Source organism: Conger conger, chromosome 14, assembly GCF_963514075.1.
Source record: "Conger conger chromosome 14, fConCon1.1, whole genome shotgun sequence".
NCBI lineage: Eukaryota > Metazoa > Chordata > Actinopteri > Anguilliformes > Congridae > Conger > Conger conger.
Window position 1 is genome coordinate 12,245,890 of NC_083773.1, and position 17,581 is coordinate 12,263,470.

General features: G+C 43.9%; 1 protein-coding gene across 1 annotated transcript in view; it reads left to right on the plus strand.

Annotated features, from left to right (window-relative positions):
- Positions 1-17,581, plus strand: part of tafa4b (TAFA chemokine like family member 4b) — a 42,382-nt gene that overhangs the window by 7,130 nt on the left and 17,671 nt on the right. Inside the window, exons 2-3 of the mRNA XM_061220371.1 lie at positions 4,558-4,670; positions 6,218-6,333. Coding sequence (XP_061076355.1) covers positions 6,219-6,333 — 115 coding nt within the window. The 5' untranslated portion in view covers positions 4,558-4,670; position 6,218. The remainder of the gene's footprint in view (positions 1-4,557; positions 4,671-6,217; positions 6,334-17,581) is intronic.

The window sequence follows — 17,581 nt, forward strand, 5'->3', positions numbered from 1 at the left end:
GGCTAACTACAGCAGAATTAATTTATGGACCCAATTTCATACACAAGCATCAGGGATACATAGGCTATCTGTGGTGAATTTGACTAGTTTCTTGTCAAATTGAATTATGACCAGCTGTTTGTAGTGGCAGTACATAATTAACTTCCAGGTGTTTGGTGAATGAAGTTGCGATGGTTTCTCAGGTCACCCCTGCACGTAGTTCCTCCCAAAGACATTCAAGGTGCCTACTGGTGAACAGTGTCATCAATGAGAGATGTCCCTCTCCACGTGGTGCTAATTGCCTTGTTGTAGCCTACTGTGTGGCCTGTTCACTGGAGAAGATTCAGCAGAGACACACATGATTCAGCAGGAGTGCTCCACGTACAGCAGTGAGTGACACCACAATAACTCAACAAGCACAACTATAAGTTCCTTATTTAGTAGAAGATGAAAAAGGTAAGGATGCTAAATATTACTCCCTAATATAAGGCCTCTACGTACTTATTTGGACATTTTCACCAAAGTAACAATCGGGACTTGGACTGCATTTCTTAGTCTTTCACAGATATTCTGGTATTTCAGAACATCTCCATAATGGTGGGAAACGACTCATTTCGATGTATTTGTTGAGCCGGCTCACTTAGCGATGTAACCGAGTTGTGAAGAAGGAAACTTTTGAGTGCGCCGGACGATCACAGCCTTTTGATTCATGGCACAGAAGTTTATTTTTCGGCGCGGCCGTGCTGCATGTCAATGAGCCGTCTGTGTCACTCAGGAGCGCAGCGCTGCGATTAAGGTTAAGGCAGGTGCAAATCAATCCAATTCTCACATCCCCGCCAACGCAGAGCTGGGCCTGCTCCAGGTAATGATGTGGACTGAAGTCCACAGCCTTGTGCACATGAGGAGACACTTCACTTTAATATACTGGCAAATACAGCCGTGGATCATCTTCCTGTACAGTCTTGCCCCTGACACTTTCGTATCTCGGCCATCTATTCGAAAGCGTGGAAGAAATTAAAAGGCATTCCAGGGAAAGGGAGCGACATTAAGGATATAAAAGCGATGTCCGGTGAGGTCGGTTTCTCGGTCGGGGGGTGGCGGTGTAAACGGGAAGCCGCGCTCACCTGCGGAAACGGTGGGGTACAGCGAGCCTCAGCCGCTGTGGGTGCGGTAGGAGCGGCTGAACGTAGTCCTCTATTGTGAGCGTTAATGAACGTGTCCGTGAACAAAGCTGATCAAAATGCACATCATGGACGTTTAAAGAGAATACTAAATGTGTTTCTGGGCCTTGGTGCGGAATCTAATCAGGGCAGCTCAGGAACTGGCTCCACTTCGAATGCATCTCCGCTCATTTGCTCGCCCACTCACTCACATGCTCGCTCACTCACTAGCTCATTCACTGACTCACTGACTCACTAGCTCATTCACTGACTCACTGACTCACTGACTCATTCACTGACTCACTGACTCACTGACTCATTCACGCAAACATGGCCACACAACACACACAGTGCCAGACAGCGCATACACGGACACGCGCGTACAGTACACCGACACACTGAATCTGCATGCCGATATGCATGCGCATACACTTTGGGCCCGCCATGGTGACTGTCACGCACAAGCACACATCTATAAAGATGGAAACACACGTGTGCTCACACACACACACACACACACACACACACACACACACACGCACACACACGCGCCGTGGCACGCGTCGCCTTACAGACGGTAACACACACACACACACACACACACACACACAGACAAACGTCCGCGGAAAATACCAGACCCGGCGCTGCTCTCTTGTCAGCCGCGGTGACGGATCTTTCCATCTCTCATTCCCTTTCTCATTCCCTCTCTTATTCCCTCTCCTCCCCCCCTCTGTCTCCCCCTCCCTGGCTTTGTAAAATGCCAGTCTGACCTGCACTGTCTCGTCACTGTCTCACCACTGCCTCCGCTGATTATTCACTTGCCCACACAGACGAGTGACCTTGCTGTAGGATTGAAAGTTGTATTTACAAACGCTACATCAGTCAGCAGAACCAATTTTGTGCAGTGTAGTGCGTCTTCGCACTATTGTGCTGTTGAGAATGGGGAATATAAAGAAGATTTCAGCGGGGTGTTATTGTAGATGCCTGAATGACAGGAACCTACCCATGAGGCAATAGTTTATGCTGCTCACATAAATTTATCAGATATTAAACTCTATTAGCATATTCGCAGTGCTGTATGTGGGCAGGTACCCAAATTAATTTATATGCAGTATTGCTGTGTTTAGAAAAATATTTAGCAGTGAAATATTTATTAATTATATCTTCAAAAAAGTTCATATACTTAGTGAATTGCAGCATATTTAATTTCCATAAGGGCAGGTATCACCAGTAATGGAGCCAAAGCACTATGCTGAAACTTCCAGACTCCTTGAAGATAAACTGAAAAAGAAACATGAATGAATTACTGGAGAACGTAATTAATTCAGTCAAACACATTTTTCTACAGCAGCTATCTGGCATGGGTTTTAATAACTCGTACTATAATTCTCATAATTCTCATTAGAGTGGGATTGCACCTGGCTATTCAACAATATTGTTGGTCCCCCATTTGGAAATAAGGCAATAAGGAGATGGAAGACACATTAAACCAAGATAAACATGGAGTAAATATGGTGTGTGTGTGTGTGTGTGTGTGTGTGTGTGTGTCTTTTCTTAATGTGTGTAATGACTCAGTTTCAGTAGAATAATGTTATCATGATAGAGAAGCATTGACATTATAGCACAGAGTTATGTACCATACAACAGAAAGGGGAAGATTGAGCCAGAACTGTTTAGTAAATTTAAATATAACTTTAATTTCCATTTAGAGAATTCAACCACAAAATAAGTATATTTAAATTTCTTTGTAGAATCCTAATTGTATTAGCTGCATATATACAATAAATCTTGAAACATATCTCCTTAAAAGTCCTTATATCCCCATATGAAAACAAGTTTTTCAACAGACAAAATATGTTCCCATAATAGCCGGTGTGTTGTTGCGATTGACGTTTTTCCTGCTGCTCTACACGTCCACTAGGGGGCAGTGCGGTAACGCGGTTTGCGTGTTTCATGAAGGGGTTACACCCAGTTGTGTACGATACACCTGCCTTTCACTTGGGTATGCAGATAACACGAGTGTGCATCACTACGGCTCACAAACACGGAGGCGTTTGGTGAAGAAAAAAGTGAACAGCCACCAACACCTTATCCGTTTCCTTTCATCCTGATAATTATGACACAGACCTGAATATTAGGCCTAATTGCATCATTTTAGTACAAGTTTAATTTATGTCAAAACAATTTTCACAAGACGCGGAAAACAAATTAAATGGATTGCTTAATCTTCAAAGCCATTAAAACCCTAATGAGACTTAAGTCCCCATACTGTAGTGTGTAATTATGTGGTGAAATGGGAACATGAAAGGTACTATCCACAGTGTACTACCCCATAGTGCCTGTTTATAATTCTACAACTAGTACTACTACTATTTTACTACAAGTAAATTATCACTACTACTAATAATACTACTGCTAATATTACTGCTAATAATACTACTGATAATAATTTACTCCATGCATTTGCTGTGTGGGAGAAGCTGTAAGTGAAATCCATGTGAAGCTGTATGTGCACAGATCTGAGCCCTGGTTCTAGTTTTCTGATGCTGGTGGGTGTTTACAGATAGGCCGTCTGAAATCCCTTGGTCAGCTGGATTTGTTCGGAGAGTAAATGTGCGACTGATTTTCTGCAGTCTGCCCGGTGGCTTGGCCATAGAGAAATGTTTACCTCTGGCAATTACTGTAAATGAGACTCTCTGGAGTGTGTGTGCGTACCTGCTTGGCTGTGTGTGTCTGTGGGTTAGTGTACGTGTGTATGTGTGTGTGTGTGCCCTTTACTGCATGTGTGTGAATGTAGGAGCATATACCTATGAATTGTAGTGTCTGTGTGTGTACAGCATGCATGTATTTGTGTATGTGTGCGCTAGTGAGTGTGTCCTTGTGCGTGTGCGTTTGTGTGTGTGCGTTAATATGTGTGTGAGCGTGGATGTATGTGTTAATCTGTGTGTATGCGTATGTATGAATGTGTGTGTGTATATGTGCGGATATGTTTGCGTTTATGTGTTCGTGTAAAACTGCATGTGTGCATGCCCCTGTGTTTATGTTTGTTCTACGCCTATGACTCATGGTCTGTGTGTGCCAGTGTGTGTGTGTGTGTGTGTGTGCGTGCGCGTGTGTGGATCCCTCAGCAGGAGGTCTTATTCGTGTTGGTTTTGATGCGGGGGGAAGATCATGGTGTGCCCGGGGGTAGGTGAACGAGGCGTAAACAGTAAACCTAATGACCACTGTGACAACACTCTCCTATTGTGTCACCTCACTTCCTAACTCTGCCTCCTGTTGCTAGGGAGGTCACTCTAGACCCCCGGAGGAAAACACGGCGTGAAATATATTTAACAGGCAAGGACGAGGCAGGATCGGCAGCAGGGTCAGTCCTGGGCTTTAATGGCTGTTTCTGAACTCGTCCTCCTTTCGTCCTCAGTGCCCTGGACCGTGTGGCGGCACACGCCGACAGCAATGGTGATTTGGCCCTGCCGAGCGAGCGCCCGTCCAGCGGTGGAGTGAACACAGAGAGGCGAGCGCGGGGACTGAAAGGTACACACCACCTGACGGGGCGAGGCTCTGCCACCTCTCCGCGGTTTCTCTTTCAGCCGTTTACCATCAGCTCACAGAAAGCTGTGCTTTAAATCTATGTATTTATCCTTTATTTATCGAGGAGAGGGCAATATGTATGCTTTAAAGTGGGAGGTTATGAGTGAAGTGTTCTGTTTGTGTTTGGAGAGCACGGACACGGATGCTACGCTTTTGGAACTGAAGACGTCGAGAGAATGAGCTTTCTCTTTTTTCCCCTCATTGTGACTGCATAAAATTCACATTCAAAAGCAGAAAATGTTTTACTGGCATCGCAGACACGAGATATGTAAATGTCAGTGTATGCAATGGGGTGGAGGAGAAAAGAGGTGAAATTTGCTGAAATATTATATCGTAGAAAAATACCAAAAAAATGCAATACTAATATCAATCATAATAAAATAACTAATTTATGTATGGTACCCCAATTGCTTACTCATTGTCCCTCAGGCTAATGTACACCCATATCATAATATACAGATAATGTGGGAATGGAAATGTATTTTTCTCACTTCTTTATTGGAGTTAAAGGAGGGATCATAGTTTCATACTTTTTCACAATGCGAAAAAAGTGCTTCTCTGCCTCTCTTCTCACAGTCCTTGTTTCTTCGTTTACCATGGCTGTCTTTCTCAGTTTTGTGCTGGTTTTTGGTGACCAGGACCGACTGCCTGCCAGACCTCATGTACGAGAGAGCCATGGATATTTAGCTGGTGTTGTAGCTGTGAGTGTGGCGGATGTGTCGTGTGTGTGTGTGTGTGTGTGTGTCATCAGAAGAGTGTTCAAAGCTCGAGGCAGCCCAAACAGCTGGACCCAGACAGACTGGACATGATGTATTTAGTGTTGGCCACTGAGCTTCATTTAGGATTAGTTCTTTTGCAGCTCTTGGCTCAAGTTGCCATTCGAGAAGTTATTTATTTATTTTTTTAAATCTCATCCTTTTCTCTTTAATCTTCTGTTTCCTTCTTTCGCTGCCTTGAGCTGAATTGGTTTTCAGTGACTCACAGTGACGGATCCTCGTGCTGTCTTGTCCCCTGACTGTGTGGTAGTACAGTTTGTCAGGGAAATATCCATTCAAACTTCTTATGGTTGTTAATAAAATGACTTGGTACACAATGAAGTACACAATTTGCTGCTATTTGTCTTTCTCTCTGCTTTCCACAGTGTCTGCAGGGATATTTTACAGCGGTTGGCTCTTCCTCTCTCTCTATTTATCTATTACTTTGTTTTTCTTAGTTTCTTAGTTTGTAGTAGTTTCTATGGTCTCTGACTGATTGTAGGATTGGTGAGCTGTCCCTCTTTCTCTCCCCCTCCCCCCCTCTCTCAATTTAATTAAATTCAAATGCTTTATTGGCACGACATATTACAAAATGTACGTCGCCATCATGTATGGCATGTTGCATGGCAGAATCTCCATGATAAAAAATAACAGCAACAATCAATCATAGTAACAATACACCAAAAAAAGTGAAATGTGTCTATGTTTGTTAAATGCCCCTCCTCTCTCTCTCAGGATGACACAGTGGGGGAGATGTGTTTGGCCGCTGGCGGGCGTTCTCCTGGCATGCGCGATGATTCTCTGCTCCCGACCGGTGTCCGCTGGCAACCGTAGCCTCCGGGGACAGACAGGTGAGCCCTGCTCGAGCCACCGCAACACCCCTGCGGCTCATTAGGGTCCCTCTCCGCAGCCCTTCTCCGACCACTCCTCACCCGCGTCTCCCTCTCCCCCCGGGGCTCTGTCACCTGTCCAAACGTTACATCGCCACCGGAGTCTACGGCCGTGTCCTTTACGCTGAGCTCCGAGTGCCATGGTCTCAGGCGAAACTACCTCTTTCTCTGTCTTTCCTGTGTCTCAGAGCGCGGGTGAATACCGCTGCATTAGAAGCACATCGCAGTGTGTGATGATGGCATCAGTGCAGATGATGCACTCTTCATTGGCTATTGCAGACCCTAGTGGCAGATCATTATGAGTAGGGTTTTGTGTTTCCCTTGATGATTACCCTAGAGGATAATGCAACATAAGCACCTGCCCGTCTTTAAAACCCCCTACAACCACCGCGCTGGATCGGGTAACTCTGTTGGGGGTTAAAAACCGTGGGAGTCCTGCGGACAGTCATTTCAAATGTTTTTTTTGGAAACGACTGAATTTGTCAGAGTCTGTTTACAGTGATGTGAAAAAATAAGTACACCACATAGAAATTGTTGGCTCTATTTGGCAAAACAAACATTCGATCCTCTTTGATACTGTGCCTACGGATAAAGGCGATACAAAAACAAACAAAACCAATAAAGATGATGTTCTAGAAAAGCTTTTTCAATCATTTATTCAACAAAAATATCAATAGATGTAATATTCTTCTGTGGAAGAAGTAGGTTCACCCTTTGTCTCAGAAGCTAGTATTGTCCCCTTTAGCAGAAATAACTGCTTTTAGGCCTTTTGCAGTGTCCACCAGTCTCTGACTTCGACTTGGTGACATTTTTGGCCACCTTTCCATGCAAAGTTCCTTCAGTTTCAAGATCTTTGAGGGTTTTCTTGTGTAAACTGACACTTTCAACCCCCCCCCACACAATATGCCTCCGGTTCAACTTCAACTTTTGGGCAGATGCCCTCACATTATCTTCAAGCGCTTATCTTCTGCATCATATAATATGATGCAGAATTCATAGTTCAGTCAATGACTGCAAGCTGGCCGGTCCCTGAGGCAGCAAAGCAACCCCAAACCATAACATTTTGCATACAAACATGCTTCCCCGTTTGTATGAGGTTCTTCTCCTGAAAAACTGTCTTTGGGTTGCGCCAAGCATGTCTACTATTACTGTATGCAAACAACTCTGTTGTTCATTCGTCTGTCCAGAGCACATTATCCCAAAAGTCTTTACCTACTGTATATGTTCATTGGCAAATTGTAGTCTTGCGTTAATGTTCTTTTTGGATAGCAAAGGCTTTTCTCCTGGCATGCCTCCTATGCAGGACAAATTAGTGCAATCTCTTTGTGATTGTAGATGCATGCACTTTGACACTAATAGTTGTCTCCCTGCAACCATAGCCGCAGTAAACAATAGGCCCTGCCCAATAGGCCTGAATGTGTACTGTTGCCTGTCATTGTATGCTGTTATTGTGAGCTGCTGTATGTGCTGTTGTCTGACATATACTGGTGTACAGTGTTGTCGAAAAGATTTTCACCTCGGGGACAATAAAGTCAAAGAGTTACCTGCATATCCTGTGATGAAATTTTGGGGTTCTTGGAGACTTCTTTTTGCATCAAACGGTCTGCTCTTGGGCTGAATTTGCTGCGATGGCCAGTTCTGGACAAATTGGCAGTCGTTTGAAATCTACGACACTTGTAGATGATTTTCTTTAGGGTGGAATGATTTATTAAAAATAATTTGGAGATCTTTTTAAATCCCCTGCCAGACTTGTGGGCATCCCTACCTTTTTCTGAAGGCCTGTCTTTAGAGCTCTGTAGATATTGGCATGATAACACCACACACTTTAATAGCAAAGAGAACAGTCCCTAGATGTCAGAGGTTTAAATAAGACCGGTTCCACCTGCACTCCCTGAGGAGGTTCTAATCATTGGCACCTAACCTGGAACACCTGATTATAATTTTATGGATTTGAAAGTGTGATAAATGTAGGGGTGTACATACTTTTTCCATGTGACTAATCAGTTTTTTGCTTATTTAAAATACCATTTTGTGTGTCATCTTTTTGATTATATCACCTTTATTAACAGGCACTGTTTCAAAGAGGATCAAATGTTTGCTTGTTCGCATATGTTAAAAAGTCGACAATTTCCAAGGGGTGTACTTACCTTTTCACATGACTGTATGTGTCTCATATCATGGGAAGGCCTGGCCTTGTAGCCCTGCCTGCCCTGTCTCATGTGAACCTTCAGTCCATATAGCCGTATTAAACATTCATAAGGGTTTTCTGAGTGCATTGCCCTGCATAAGGGTGTTTACAACAGACATATTAACAGCAGTGATAGAAGAGTGAAGGCATACAGAAAGAGGCTAGAGAACAAAAGAGGCTTATTGCTTTGCTTACAGATTTGATAATTTTACACCAAATAGTGGACTCCATTTCATAGAGGTGGTGATTTGGGCTGCAGTAGCGCTGCAGGAGTGACAGTTGGCTCTCCCCTCTTGCTTGCGCGCGGTAACAAGGACCGCTGTGAAAGGACACTAAAGGGCTCGGGTAATAAGGATATCAATATGCATGACTTTAAGTGATGGAGTAATAAGCCTCCCCGCCCCTCCCCCCAGCCTCCCAAACCACACTCACCTCTGCCTGGAGAAGAAGAAGAAGGGGAAGAGGGGGAAAAAAAAACAACGCGGGTCTTGCCGGAGTAAAGTCCAGAGCTCTCCGCTAATTGACACCCACGAGCTAACTAATTCTGATTTGCATAATTCATGACATTCCCTTCCCCGGTGGCAACAAAGTGACCGGCACCACATAAATAATTTAGGATGCCAAGAGGTCAGAATTAGCCTCTTTTGCTGAATCATTCATAATATGTAAAATCTTTCCTCATATCAATGTTTTCCTTCTAATTATTTTAGTTTGTTTTGCTCTGCTGTAAGGTGACCTTTACTGGCACTGAGAGGCTTTGAGAAGCCGTTTTGGGAAACTGACTGTGCCTCTCTTCACACACTGGAGAAGACAACGATCTACAGGAATGAGGCTAATTACAGTCCCGGTCTATTTTACATGCCAGAATACATTCTCAGCAAATCAAAACATAATTTTTATGTTGGGAAAACACTAATGATTGTTTTAAATGTGAGGTTTTAATGGAAATTGTCTCTAACTGGAAGAACCAGAAGATGTTATGATTGCTCGCAGAGAGTTTATGGTATATACATCCATTCATTTGGGGCTGTTGGGGGGCTCACTCAGTTAAGGCACTGCACTATGCTGATGGATGAGCCCCACAGTCTCTAATGTCCAAACAAGTGCCAGGTGTAGCCGGTAGATAGTTTTGGCAACACACCGCTGTGCCTCCCAGGGTATTGGGAAGTTCAGTCGGTTGGGATCTGCATTTCTTCGCTATCTAGGCACAGTTTTGGAACCCTTTTGGATTATTCTTTGTTACTTTTTTAAAAAGATGATTACTTAGGCCCAGACCCAGAAGATTTACTAGTTAGGACTTCAGTGAATACCAGGGCTGAACTTTTTATTCTGAAGTAACTCCATGACTTCTAAAGTATCCAACTGCAGTGGCTATTCCGTCTGCTGTTAACAACCATGGGTTCCTCTAAACAGTTGCCCAAGGACATCAGCATGAAGATGGTTCACCAAGAAGGAGAAGGCTACAAAAAACTCTCTACAATTCAAACGGCCTATTTTCACTGTCAGAAACATTATTAGAAAAGGAAGATACACGGAACAGTTGAAGTCAAGGCAAGGTCTGGATAGAATGGCCCGAGACTTGGTGAGAAATGCTCAGAAGAACCCACACATCACTGCAAAAAAACTGCAAAAAAGAGTATCAAACACAGGTCTAGTTGCTCACAGGACAACAATACAACGTACTATAAACAAAAGACCGACGTGAGTTGCCACAAAGAAACATTTCCTATGACCTCAACACAAAAACATCTGAAGTGAGCAAAAGAAAACACTGAGGAGCCTGAAGCCTTTTAGAACAATGTGCTTTGGACTGAAAAAAACACCAAGTTTTAGCCACCAAGTACCTTTTTCGACAAAGGGTGAAGCCCTTGTCGAGAAGAACATATTGACAACTATTAATCATGGAGGTGGATCCATTATTCTTTGGGGTTGTGTGGCAGCTGGGGGCACAGGAAATATTGTGCGAGCGGAAGTAAGATTGGATTCCCTCAAACAGTACAAAATTCTCAAGGCTAATGTTCAAAGGTCAGTCCAGACATTGAAATTGAAGAGAACTTTGAAGAGAGCATTTCAATGATCCCAAGCATACCTCAAAATCAACCTGGAAGAATGGGGGAAAATTCCAAAAGTGAGAATTGAAAGACTCTTCAGCTGGCTTCAGGAAGTGTTTGCAAGCTGTTATAGTTACCCAAGGAGGAGTTACAAAGTACTAACTGACAGGGTTCCCAAACTTTTACACAAGGCCTTTTTCCTTTTTTATGTTATTTTGAAACTGTAAAAAATAAAAAATAAAATAATCTTGATTTGAAGAAATGTGTCATGTTTAACTTTGTGGCATTCATAGGTCAGGTCCGCTTCTGTTCACCAAGATATTAATTGCAAAAGGTTTTTTTTCCCTGGGGTGCCCAAATTTTTGCATACGACTGTATGTACATACAATGTATACATATTTCTTTATTTATTTATTTTTCATATCCTGCAATGTTTCTTGTGGCCACAAGGTGGCTCTGAAGCTCCAGAAATCCCTCTCAAAGTGCAGAGGTCTTCTCCATTCATATTCACACCATATAGATTACAGCAGTACACTGCAAGCATCATAGAAAGAGGTCCATGAAAATAAATGACCTATCCATCTGAAATAGATGACTAATGCCTTATGAAGTTGTACCGAATTCTCTCTCTCCCATCCCCTCTCTCTCTTTTTCCACATGCATATAATCAAAATTCAAGATAATTTTCTTGTGCATATTATCACAGAAATGTTTACACACATATATAAAGCACGTACGAGCACGCGCACACACACACACACACACACACACCCACGCACAAACACACACACACAGGGCGGTGCACATTGAAAAAGCTTTTGTGATGTATCCGCTTTAAGGGCTTCTGGCAGAAGAGGCCTTTATTGTTGAGGGATTTGGGCTGTGGAAGCAGGGGCAGGATGTCACAGAAAGCGTGACATGCACCTATCCGCCCCGTGTGCTAATAGGCTGCAGCATTCGTATGAACCGAGCCCAACTCCAAAGCGCAGAGGCAGCGACTGTGGAGGTTTAAATTACCCTGTTTCTCCTGCCTGTGTGCTAACATGCGTCAAGGCCGTAGCAACCGCAGGTATTGTCATTTATATCACTCTTTTATGAGGGTTTCTCGGATTAGAGTTCATAATAGATTAGCTTTTTTCGGTTAAATTGTCGGGTCTCATCTCTGCTTTTCCCGGCTCAGGCTGCTCTGTATCTATTTGAGTGGAGCTGGGATGAGAATGACATGTTTCCTTGATGGCAGTGTGACCTTGAGCAGATAAGATTGGGTGAGGAGTGGGGGGGGGATCCATCACAACAAATAAAGTATTCTTTTTGTAAAAGCCTCGTTCCTGCCCTTACAAGTATTCTCCAAATCTAGCCGGCTTGGAATAATGTTAACATTCATGTGGGTGGTGATCCGTTTTGATCTGTGGTGCAGACATCTGTGATTGCAGATAACATGGTCTGAAATAAAAGCCATATGACCTCCACACTCTGATGAGGGAAGGGGTGAAACTTTACACTTGATGCTCAGCACTGCAGCGTTTGAGTAATGTCCATGAAAATGAACATGATACAGTGTCTCTCACTGGTATGATGGTGCAGTGGTACAGAGTCTCTCACTGGTATGATGGTGCAGTGGTATGGTGTCTCTCACTGGTATGATTGGTATGATTGTACAGTGTTTGGTTGTATTTTGTGTTGGGTGGTGGGTAAGATTCGCGTATAAGTGAGGTGAGGGTCCAGGGCACCTGAACCTCTGAAGTAACCTGTTGGATCTGCATAAAGTGAGCGATGTGGATGGTGAGAGGTATTAAGGTGAGATAATGCCAGTCCAATTGACAATGTGTTGGGATAGAGGAAGTGTGAGGTGGAGACAGTCTCGTGATGCTGCTCAGTGTGAGGTAACAGGCAGAGGAATGAGGAACGAAAGAAAAAAGTGCCAATCCAGTGACCAAAGCCCTGCTCTAGAGAAGGCAAGGATATACCCTGAACTGAGACCGAAGGAAAAGAGTGGAAGAAGCAAACCAATGATTTTATTAACTTTAACTGCAATTATGAATACATAGTCACATAGGATATATAGAAAATGACAATATTTTTCAACAAATAGCATGCACATGTAAATTTTTCTGTCTATATACTTCAATAAAATATAACAAATTGCGTATAATGTCGTGTTCATTAACACAAAAAAAGGGACACACATTTCCTGGGTCCCCGTGAAGTGATGATGCTCACAGACTGACGAATAGAAAATATAGCGAGACACTGAAGCAGACATGGCAGTCAGTTATTGACAAAAGACAGACATGTTTTTAATAAATGACACAATAATTCACCTACCTCTGCCTGTCAGAATACATCAGTTGCTTCAATGCCCCTTCAGTTCAAGGTAACGGCATTCGCTTTGCTGCTGAAGAAATGTTTGATACAGGAATTGAAGCATTTAGTCATGCTTGAAATTTCATTTTATATCTGCCAGATTTCAGATTTACCACTTTAAAACCATTCTAACATGGTTTTAAAGTCCCCGTACGTGATGGCTGAAGCCGAATGAAGAAGCAGGTGATATATCACTCTCTCTCTCACTCACAGCTTGGATTTCACTAAATCAAGCCGTTCCTTTAGAATTGGTCTGGGATACGAGATGACATAATTAGGACATGTGGAATAATTTAAAAAGTTTGGCTTTGTAAAAACTCGTATACACAGTACGGCGTGTAGTGAATTGCTGTGTGTGAGGAAGGTGCTTATCTAACGTAAGCCCTGTGCTTTTATCGGCAAATATTCTCCGCCTCGTTGTATAGTGGGATTGACTACTCGGCTGTGACCGCAGATGTCCCCGAGGGTCCCTGTGCTTCTGTGATCTGGCTGGGGTGCAGATGAGAACGGGGGGCCCCACAGTAGAGCAGTGCGGAGCCAGCCAGTGTACTGCAGGTACCGTAGATAGCTACTTTGACTGTGGCCCAGGTTGCCCTGGGCCTTTCATGAAGCTCAGCCAAAACAACAGCAGTCGGATGAAAGACGCACTGTAGTCGTCTGCCCTACAAAATACACGACTTATTTCATGCAATGCTACAAACCATTTTCCACATTTTCACAAGTCTGCAATTGATTACCTGTCATTGTTTTTGTCCTAGTTGCTTCTGCTGTTACCATATCACTGGCAGACCTGGTACAATCATTAGTTACCTGCTGGTGTTACCTTTATCCCACAGATGATTTGTATTAATGTCTTTCTGAGGGGTCAGACCATAGACTGTATAAAAATATACAGGTCCGACCTGTGGGTCAAATGATGATAGCTGATTTCTAATTGGTCCAAAATGAGCGCCCTCACTCTTTCTGCCACTGACGATCGGCGAGAACTTAGCGAGGCCAGTGGCAATGGGGGGGCATTTAGGCTGAAACTGGCGTTAATGGTTTGAATGCACATTTGTATTTATGAGAAATGACTCGATACATTATGGCAGAATCCCATGTTGCTGGCTGCGAATGGATAGGGAGTGCGAGTAATGAGCCTCTTAGTCTACACAGCGGAAAATTTAGAAGAAATGACGTTGCCTTTTCGTGTGTGCTTTTTTGCTAAAGACTATTGCATTAGCGATGCGACACCCCCACTCGCAATTTTTTGCATATGATTTCCCACTGCTTTTATGCGGTAATACTTTTTGCATAGCCTAGTTAGCAGTCAATTTAATCTGGTTTTTCTCCCTCATTAATTCCGTCTCGCGATTTCGTGGCTTCGGCGGCAGATATTCCCATCTTCGCGGCTGTCCTGATGAATATTGTTCGCTCTCTCAACACGGAGCCGGTTCGCCGCATGTATGATTAAAAACGGCAGTCTGTAAATTGGCAGGCTATCTCCACCGGAGGGAGCGCGGACGTTCCTCGCACAGCCCTCCGCGTGGATGAGGCTCTTGCCCCGCACGACCTCATTATGTCACGGCGACGCCAACACGCTTTGTTCTACCCCTCAGCGGCTGCGAGGCGGGCTGACTCTGACAGGCTAAGCCCCTTCCCCTCCAGCTCAACTTTGCCCAAGTTACTGGCGGACTCGCGGGGGAAAGATTTCAGAAGGAGGAAGCCAGTTACACACTGCACTGTAGGGCATCACTTCCCTATTCACGGTTATCAGATGGCGCAGGATGTTCGGTAGCTTTTACACGATGATTAAACTCGGGATATCTGGGAGCGTAGTGTCACACTAATAGTCATGTTCAGTAAGGAAATTGAAAATCTGTTTCCATTCTCAGGATGTGAGGGCATACATTTGCTAGTGTGATTTCCCCTCTCCCTTTTCGCGAGTTAAATCGTGGCACACCACAGATGGCACAATTATAGTCGTACAATATACGCTCAGTGAGCACTTTATTAGGATTTTTTTAAGGCTTATTAAGTCTTCTGCTGCTGTTGCCTATCCACTTAGAGGTTTGACGCATTGTGTGTTCAGAGATGCTCCTCTGCATACCACTTGCAATGTGTGGTTATTTGCACTACTGTCACCTTCCTGTCAGCTTTGACCAGTGTGGCCCTTCTCTACTGACCTCTCTTATTGACAGCACATATCTGCTTGAAGAACTGCTGCTCACTGGATGATTTTTTTGTTTTTCACACCATTCTCTGTATGTGAAAATCCCAGAAGATCAGCAGTTTCTGAGATACTCAAACCACCCTGTCTGGTATCAACAATCTAGTCTTAAAGTCACTTAGATCACATTTTCCCCATTCTGATGGTTGATGTGAACATCAACTGAACCTCCTGACCCATATCTGCATGATTTTATGCATTGCACTGCTGAAACATTAATAAGTAGGTGTACAGGTGTTCCTAATTAAGTGCTCAGTGAGTATATCTTTAATTTACTTAATGAGCTTATAGATAGTTATTTCTTTCTCTCTCTTTCTTGCTAATCAAAGTGGTCTGCTTCTGTATGATTGCACACCTCCTTCTCCTAATCACATCTGTTCTTGTTCTCGCCTGTTATTTGGTGACCCCGGGACCGCTGTATTCTGTATTCAAATGCAAATTTTAGCAAGGGAGCTGAAGAGGACCCTTGACTCAGGAGGACTTCTCTGTCAGAGATCCTCCAGCAGCCCGGAGAACAGTCCCAGCATGCTTTACATTACATTACATTATTGGCATTTGGCAGACGCTCTTATCCAGAGCAAGTTGATTAGACTAAGCAGGAGACAATCCGCCCCGGAGCAATGCAGGGTTAAGGGCCTTGCTCAAGGGCCCAACAGCTGTGCGGATCATATTGTGGCTACACCGGGATTAGAACCACCGACCTTGCATGTCCCAGTCATTTACCTTAACCACTACGCTACAGGCCGCCCCATGCTGTTTCCTGTTGTCCGCGGACTTCCTTTTCCTTAAACTGTTTTAATCTATTTCCGCTAATATATTTATTATGCATGTTTATTTTTTGAACACGTGAGCATGAATAATATTATCAGCTATGATATATAGTAGAGTAACCATAGTATAATAATGCCCTGCTGTCATGTAGTTACTGTTGCTGAGAATCCAGGCTTGTGAAGATGACATCACTCAATGAGGGAATATCAGCAGTAGTACACAGAGAGCCGAGCCACAGAGGGCCCAGCTAGGACCAGCAGGAGCTGGGGGTTAATCCAGGTGCCCTTCACCCCTCTGGAGGGTACAAGGCAGGGACGCCTGGGAGCCTGGAGGAATATGGAGGAGAGCGGCCTCTTAAGCATACAGGATTACCCAAACCGCTTTTGGGAAAACTGTGCTAACTAACTGGAAATTGTGCTGGTGTTGGGGGACGGAGGAGGTCGTGCCCTCCTGAAATAGATCCCTTTCCTGTCGCGGGAGAAGTGATGTGGCCTGCGTGTGTATGTCAGCTGCGACGGCAAATCCGATCGAGTGAATACGAGCGCACATCTTTCATGGTCAAAGAGCGGGAGCTCTGTGCAATCACTTGTGAAGATTGCTTTCAGTATTCAAACATGTGGAAATCAAGCAAGTGGACATTCATACGCATGTATGCTCACATAAATACAAATTCACACAGGCATGTAAGCAAACATGTATGTGCAGACTCACCTACAGAGAATACACGTACACGTTACACACACGCACACATATAAAGGCGAGTGATATGAAGAAAGACCTTTGCCTGAAGCGGCAGCGCTGCATTGTGGGTAAAACGCAGCTCATGTAACTTTAAATACACAGGAGCGCTCACACGCATGCACACACTCAGGGAAATGACTGTTTTCACAACAGTTTGTTAGACTTTTCCGGGCGCTAAGAGTGTCTTGTCGACGTCTTAGAAAAGCACTCCAGTTCGGGCTCGGCGATGTGTTTAATGGCATTCAGTCCCCTGGAAATCCTCCAGCTCAGACACTCGTATTCGGGGGAAAGCGCAAACCACAACATGAAGGTCCTCTGTTCATTATGCATAGCTGGTGCGGGCAGGGGGGCCGTGTGTAGAATAGCAATGGAGACGGCAGAGCTGCCAGGTCTCCCGCAGCTTGTTAAACGCTGCCACACTTATAAAAAATGTATTGTTCTCACTGTTATCAGGAGGTTCATTATGACCAAGAGAAGTGTGAGGGGGACTGGGTTTTTATTTACATACCTATTTAAATAAAATATGTCCTGGACGTGAGAACAGACCACAAATCGGGGAACCTTTTTGTATTAATTACCTTTCTGTATTGGGATTGGGATCGGGGTAATTAAAAGCATTGGAATATATCTTTTAAAAATAATGTAATATGAAAATACATTTGGCTTGAGTACATTTCCATGATAAGCTAAGCATTGGACTCAATAAAGCGGTTTAATTATTTCAACTCAATGAAGAATTGTTTTTGTTTGTGGTGTTGTTTACATGTTAAAATATGGTAACGTCAGTCTTCATCTCGTCTCCTCACACCCTGCCTCCCTCTTCCTCTTCCTCTTCCTCTTGTATTTCTGCCATATTTTTCCTATTCATTCTTATCTCTCCCCCCC